The sequence below is a fragment of the Lycium barbarum genome, chromosome 4 (assembly GCF_019175385.1).
Source record: "Lycium barbarum isolate Lr01 chromosome 4, ASM1917538v2, whole genome shotgun sequence".
NCBI lineage: Eukaryota > Viridiplantae > Streptophyta > Magnoliopsida > Solanales > Solanaceae > Lycium > Lycium barbarum.
Genome location: NC_083340.1, coordinates 11,301,097 through 11,308,680, shown reverse-complemented (window position 1 = coordinate 11,308,680; position 7,584 = coordinate 11,301,097). Strand labels below are relative to the sequence as shown.

General features: G+C 36.7%; 1 protein-coding gene across 1 annotated transcript; it reads right to left on the bottom strand.

Annotated features, from left to right (window-relative positions):
* Positions 1-4,054: 4,054 nt before the first annotated feature.
* On the bottom strand, positions 4,055-7,353 carry LOC132638192 (receptor-like protein 9DC3). Its single transcript, XM_060355160.1, has 2 exons — positions 4,559-7,353; positions 4,055-4,279 (listed from the first exon to the last, which is right to left on the bottom strand). The coding sequence occupies exon 1, from the start codon at positions 7,350-7,352 to the stop codon at positions 4,593-4,595; it is 2,760 nt and encodes a 919-aa protein (XP_060211143.1). The 5' UTR covers position 7,353; the 3' UTR covers positions 4,055-4,279; positions 4,559-4,592.
* Between the last annotated feature and the right edge of the window lie 231 nt (positions 7,354-7,584).

Here is a 7,584-nt window from a genome sequence, read left to right as displayed (position 1 = left end):
AATGGCAGAAAATATTAATACAGTAACAATTCTTTGATATAACTCGTTGTAATAATTACTTGTTCTTTTTCATATTCAGGGTTATTTTACATTGTCATCTTTAAGTTGGTTTTTAAAGTAATTTAATATTGTAAAAATAATTTATACTGTCAGTAACTAATCAGTAGTTCAATTTTAGTTTACGTCATAGTGAGGGTGTTCGACAAAACTTATAAGCTAATCAAATTAGTTTAGAAAGTACTTTTTGATTTATCTAATCGTTCAATAAATACCAAAAGTGCTTATAAAATCAAAATCAACTAAAAGCCATAAGTTGATCGATCTCAAATTTATGAATTTTTTAGTTTAATTATAAGCACTTCTAGTTCGACAAAGACTTTACTGTTTCATTTCTAATATCTTTTGTAATATCCGAGATATTCCTCTTAGAACATAATATCTAATTGTCTCTCTGTTCTTAATTTCGTCATTCCGTTTTTATGTAAAAATATTGTCACGACCCAACCCCATAGGCCGTGACTAGTGCCCGATCTGAGTACCCGAACACATCTATCAAATGCTATCTCAAATTTTATCAAACGCATTCAAGTATATAGCGGAAGCCGACAAGGCTATATTTCAAAGTTAGATAATTTCCAGAAAAATTTCGGCAGAGTTTCCTTTGTTGTACAGGCTATCCAAAATAACCCTGCGCACAGAAAATACCAACAAAAGACCACACAGGGCCAACGAAGCAACATTTAAACATATGCGGACCGGCCGCCGCGGCGAATGAGATCGCCCAAACACAACATATACACGCATTTGTACAGAAAGACCCCAACCCACAAACATGTCCACAGACCTCTAAACAGACCGACAGAATCATATGACGGGACAGGGCCCCGTCGTACCCCTGAGTGACGTACATTTATACAATAGCAGGAGACTGTACCAAAAATATAGGCTCCGGATAAGAGAGCGCCTCAGAATAGCAGAATAAGATCCTAAGCGGGCGGATCAGCGAACCTGTCGTATGTACCTGCGCGGCATGAAAATGCAGCCCCCGAAGAAAGGGGGTCAGTACGAAATATGTACTGAATATGTAAAGCCTGAATTACAGAAACAAAATCATAACTGGTACAGAACGTACAGAAAAAGTGAGTAGAAAATCCAAAGTATCAAATACATATTTTCAAAACATGCGGAGTGTGTACAGAAACATATGTCATATCAAATCCGACCCCTGCCAAGGGACTCGGCAGACAGAACGTGGCCACCCTCCCGACGCTGGTGCCACAACACAGAAGAATCAGAATAGGGGCATAACCCCGTAACATAGTATATCATATCAGATGGCCATGGCAAATCATATCAGAACATGTGTACATGGCACAGCATACTCCACAAACCCATGTACACGTATACCTGCCCCCTCACATCGAGGCACGGCGAACAATGCAGAGGATTACGCTTGACAACATATCCTGGCCCGGGCTCAGTGTGGGAAACATTGGGTCATCCACGAATAGAGTAGCGAGAAACTAAATGCAGTTAAAATATCATAAATATTTTCAGAGACTCGATGAGGCATATCAATGACAAACCAATTCAATGAAGTCAGACGGGATCATAATAAGTGAGTTTCGGATGTCATAATGAATTACAGAAGCATAACCTTTCTGAAGTCGTTCCGAGTGCCAAAACAATTTATAAGACTTAATGAATTATTTAAAACAATTTTTGTTTAGTAGTTAAAAGAGTAGTCAGAACATTTCTTTCCAAAAACTGCTCGAAAACGAGCCTTAAGTACAATAAGGGTAAAACCGGGACTAGTGGGCCCACCTTGGGACAAGCAAGGCGGTGGGCTCAAATTACGCATTTTAGGCTTATGGGGTCACCTACGAAGGTTCTACGGACATTTTATAACTTTTCATAAAGTTTGGGGAAGGTTTGCATAATTTTCAAGAAAGCATACAAAAAAAGGTTCAATTCTATTGAATGAAAGAGGGATATTTTCAAATGCGGATTCCGATGAGCAAAATATTTTCCGAGGCTCGAATCCGATCCTAGTACACCTAGGACATGCCAAAAGAAGAAAAGGGATAGCTTTACATACCTCGAACGCACTTCCAAGATAACCAATCTAAAGCTAATCCAAATCTACGCCTCGGGCTCCCCAAGGTCTACAATTACGCCAACGAATACCAATCATTAGCTAAGGGCACTTAAGCCATTCATTCCAAACTAATCATTAAATTCTACAGAAAATTCGGCAGCACTTCCCCTGTAAATAGGCCATCCTGAGAATTTATCTCGCTCAAAATCAACAACAACAACCACAATAACCAACCTAGTAACATCGATAACCAATTCGAAAGGCAAAATAATAATAGTAACTCTCTTTTACATCATTCAACAACTTTCATAAATTCAACTCGACGACTTACCTTCAAGCCAACATCGATGCTTATATATTTAAATACTAACCCGAATCCATACCAACAATACTTAAAGACATCCTAAGCAATTCATACAACATTCAATACCAACATGCACCATTTTATACATATTCACAATGCATCCAACTCATTCTAAATGTAAAAGAAATAACCAATTCTTACCTTGGATACTTGACCCCAATTTGTGTCTTAAATCTTTATACTTGTTCTTGCTTTTCCACCTCTATCTCCTTGTCTTCTCCTTAGAATTTTATTAAGCTACAAACTGTTTTTTTTTTTTTTTTTTTAAAACCTCAATCTGGCCGTGAGAAGTCATGCATATGCTTTCTTGTTCTTGAAAGTTGATATCCAACAAATGCATTGGAAAATGCCATTTGCACTTTGCCTTATTCTATGTATATGGTTTCCCACCATGTTACACGTACACCCCCACTTAATGATTCAATATTCCACCTTGTCTTGTAAATTTTCAGATTTGATTCCCCCTTTTTTTTTTTTTTTTTTTGGGTGGGGCCCACATGGCCCTTTAAGCTTAATTAATTAATGAAGTGATTTAAATTTTAATCTCACTTAATAATCTAATCATAGTTAATTTACCCCTAATCTCCAATAATATCTTTATACCAATAAAATTCATACACAATTTATGTTTTAATTAAAATTGAAAATTAACGATTTCTATTTCGTATCCGAAAATAATTCCGCCTTTAACTTGAGTCGATTTTCTTGCGGATAATTCGTCATATAAATGTACGGGGTATAACAAATATGTTTTTACTTTATATCTTTTGTGAATAATATTAAGAATATTTCAGTTATGTTAACAGAAAATTTGCTTATCCAACACCTTTTATAAAATTAATTTCAGCACTTGATGATACTTATCATCTACTTTTGATCCTGGACCGAAAAAAACCCTACTTTTCTCTATTATTAGTTGTTATTACCATTATGCGCAATTTACATAGTATTATTACCTGTTTCTGCAGCTACAACATATAAGCTGTGAGGAACGAAGCAAAAAGTTGAGCTTTGCGACTTTAAAATTCAAAGTGGAGATTGCATTAGCGTTCTTCTATATTCTTAGCCTGGTAAAGTTCAATAGTTTATTATTTTGAAAGGATTTTGGAGTATATTTTTCTCGTAGGTTTAGGAATTACAGTTTGAAATTTCTCGTTTTGTTGCATTAATTTGGACAACCTCTTTGGATAAATTCTTCAATTGTATTGTCTAACTTTGGATATGTTTTGTTTGAATTAAAAAATTATTTTCTTTCAGAATTGTTTATTAAGGTCGACAAAACAGCCATTTGATAATATTGATTAGAAACTTCAGATTCAAGTCTAGTAGTATGACAAAAAATGGGCCTTTTATTTAGGTAAAAAATTGTTATTAATGCTGACGTGGCAACACGACTTGGCATTTTTAATGCTATGGCTTGCCAAATAGGAAAACTAGTGGAGCAATAGTTAAAGTGATTTTTTTTTTTTCAAAATTTAGTTGATTTTACTGCAAGGATGATAGAAGTAAGATGACCATTTGTGTAATTAACTCTTAAATGAAATGTGAATTGAAGTCTCTATCCCTTAAACGATGCAATGTCGAAAGCTTATTTCTTTATTTTCATAAAACTATAGAAATCACCACGGGCATATAAAGTGAAGAAACAGATGCATACATTGCCATTTGCCAGAACATCAACACCAACTTATTAATACAATAACAATTACGCTTCAATCCCAAGCTAGTCAGGGTCTAATCCTCATTATTAATACTAACTTGTAAATAATGCAACTAGTATGTAAACCTGTTCAACTCTCCAGCAACCTCAACAACATCTGTAGAGACGAGAATGAGAATAGAGATTAGATAGGATATTAGAAATGTAAATGGTTTATGTCCTTTTAGACTATTAATGACTTTCCTGAGTTTTTTAATACTTAGGTCCTTAGGGAAAAAATAAAAAAATTAACACACTATATAATAAACCAAGCAGCCACCATTTTAAAGAAAAAAGGGATCCAAAATGTGTGGACAGTTCTTAAACTATTAGAAAGAAAAAACAGCTACAGAAGTACTGTTGTTCCTGATTCAAAACCAAAAGTTTTAATCTATACCTGGTATGTTGTTACTTCATTCTTAAACTGTGTCTCAACGTCTTTGATGTCTCTTCCTTTGCCTTCTTCGCTTCCTAGCAGCAATTTGTTGAGCAATATCTTCAGCGAAGTTCACAAACCATTTTGGTTTTCCAAGTATGAACATGAGGCTTCCCATGAACAATCCAAAAGGCATACCACAACCATACCCTATTACGACAGCTTGCCATGTGAACCCGCTAGCAAAACTTGAATCATCGTCATCTTGTTCAAGTGGTGACTCATCTGACTCATTATTTGTTCCACATTCCTTTGATAGTGGGAATCCACATAAATAAGGATTTCCACTATACGAATCAATTGGAAATGAATTGAACTGTTTCCCAAGCGGAATGCGCCCAACAAGATGATTGTATGAAAGGTTTAAGACCTCAAGAAATGTCAGACTCGACAATTGACCAGGGATTTCTCCAATGAGTCTGTTCCATGAGAGGTCTAATGCTTCAAGCTCATGCAACTTTGCAATTTCTGCAGGAATATAACCCCAGAAGTTGTTGTGAGATAGGTTGAGTAACACAAGTGAGTTCAGACTTCCAAGGGAATTTGGAATATCTCCTTCAAACCTATTGCTTGATAAATCAATACTTGTCATTATTGATGTGATTCTCATATCATACACATTACCTTTTATCACCAAGCTAACATGGTAAAGGTAATTTGTGTGATTGCCATTACCTGTTTTTTCTTCATCCACATCCATCATACCTCTAAATTTTTTGAAAAAATTAGATGGCAAAGTTCCAGTGAACCCATTGAAGGAAAGGTCAAAGATTCGTAACTCAGGAAATGGAAACTCGGACTCCAAATCACCAATTGGACCGTGAAAGAGATTTGATTTTAGAATCATAGCTTGTAGGTTTGGAAGTTTCTCCAGCCAGATGGGGAACGTGTCATTTATCTTGTTATTCCCCAAATCAAGAGCTTGCAAGATTGTACAGTTAACTAAGGATCGGGGAACTTGTCCCCCCAATTGATTGCCATATAAACCAAGGTATCGTAACCCTGTTGGTAAGAATCTTGGTATCTCTCCATGAAAATTGTTCATTCGCAAGTCTAAAGTAGAAAGGGGGCTACTGGAGTTACCCAAACATCCTGGGATTGAACCACTGAAATTGTTATGAGCCAAAATGAGGTATTTAAGTTTAATCATGTCACAAATGGACGGAAGCAAAGACCCTTGAAGAGAATTGTTCTCCAAATTAAGGACGGACAAATCCATTGAGCGCCATACTTGTTTTTCAAAGCCTGTGAGAAAGTTATGAGACAGATCCAGCAGTATCAAGTTCATGGATAACATCCAACCAGGGATTTCACCGTGCAACTTGTTGTTCGAAAGATTAATATCAGTGTGACGGTGACCTAAGCGATTGCTCTGGATCTCATTTGGCAATTTGGTTAATTGATTAGCTTGAACATGTAAAATCAGCAATGGAGGATCGAATAACCAAGAGGGTGCCATGCCAGTGAAGTAATTGAAGGACAAATCAAGCATTTCTAGCTCTTGAAGCCCGCTTAGATTAGAGGGAAGTGCACCAGTTAGCAAATTGTTGTGCAAGTCTAATACTTCAAGGCGAGTCAAGGTAGCAATTGAATAGGGGAACGAGCCAGTAAAATTATTAGTGTCAAAAGTTAAAGAGCGTAGCTCTGAAAGGTTGGCAAAGATGTCTGGAATCGAGCCTTCAAAATTATTGGAAGAGAGGCTTAAGAAGCTAAGTTTGTTCAGCTTTCCCACAGTTGAGGGAACATTTCCGCTGAAGCTGTTATGTGAAAGATCCAAACTTATAATTCTAGTGAAATTACCAATGGATTCTGGAATTGAGCCTCGAAAATGGTTGGAAGAGAGATCTAAATAATTGAGCTTCTTTAATTTTGAGATAGTTGAGGGAATATTACCAGTGAAGTTGTTATGTGAAAGTCTCAACTCTCTAATTGCAGCGAGGTTGCCAATGGATTCTGGAATTGAGCCAAAGAGATGGCAATAATCGAGGTTAAGAAACCAAAGAGAATGGAGGTTACCAATTGAATCAGGTACCTTACCAAGAATACCAGTGGAAGAAAAGTCCAACTCTAAAATATTTCCACTGAAACTCCAATTAAAATTTGGCAAAGTGCCTGTTAGTAAAGAATTCCCTCCCAATCTCAGCACTTGCAAGTTTGGTAGATGAAAGAGATTAGAATCGCTTATGTCACCAAACAAGCTGGTGCCTTGCAGATCCAAATAGGTAAGAGACGAAGAAAAATTCTTAGGCAACTTGAATAATCCTGGTGGGATCTCCTCCGTTTGAATAGTTGCAGCATATGAAAGATCGAGATGTGTCAAACTCGTGAGTTCACTTATACCATTTCCAAGTGGAAAGCTAACCAAGTCGTTGTAGGCAAGGTTGAGTCTTTGGAGATGATGAAGTTTTGAGAGGCTGCTGTTAGCATTAATAGTTCCGTGAAGAAAGCTGCAAGAAAGATCGAGGCCTATCACGTGACCCGTAAATCCATTGCAAGTAACACCATCCCATTTGCAACAATCTCCTGTAACATTCCAGGATAAAGTCTTGGCTCGGGCCTCGTAACATTCCATTGGATAAATATATCCTGTGGAATCAATTGTGAGGCCTTTCTTAAATTGAAGCAAATAAAAAGCTTCATCGCGGGCACATACATGTTGCCCAGCATATGAGAAGCCAGTAAGCTGCGATTGCTGGACAGAAAGAATAATAAGTGAATAGAAGCAGAAAAATATTAGCAATTGTTGGTACTCCATATCTTATTTCTTGGATATGTATAACCAGCTAGGAACTTCTAGTCCCTCTATATAGTGATAAATTGATCACTATTACTTCCGTCTTTGGAATGTGAAAATAACTTCACCTGTTTTGTCCGAATTGGCCCAAAGCATTCCAAAGTTTGTTGTTGACCCAAACTTTTTGAATGCTCTTCGGCCAACAACAACCTTTCTACTACGTTACTTAATTTCCATTATTGTTGTTGACCCA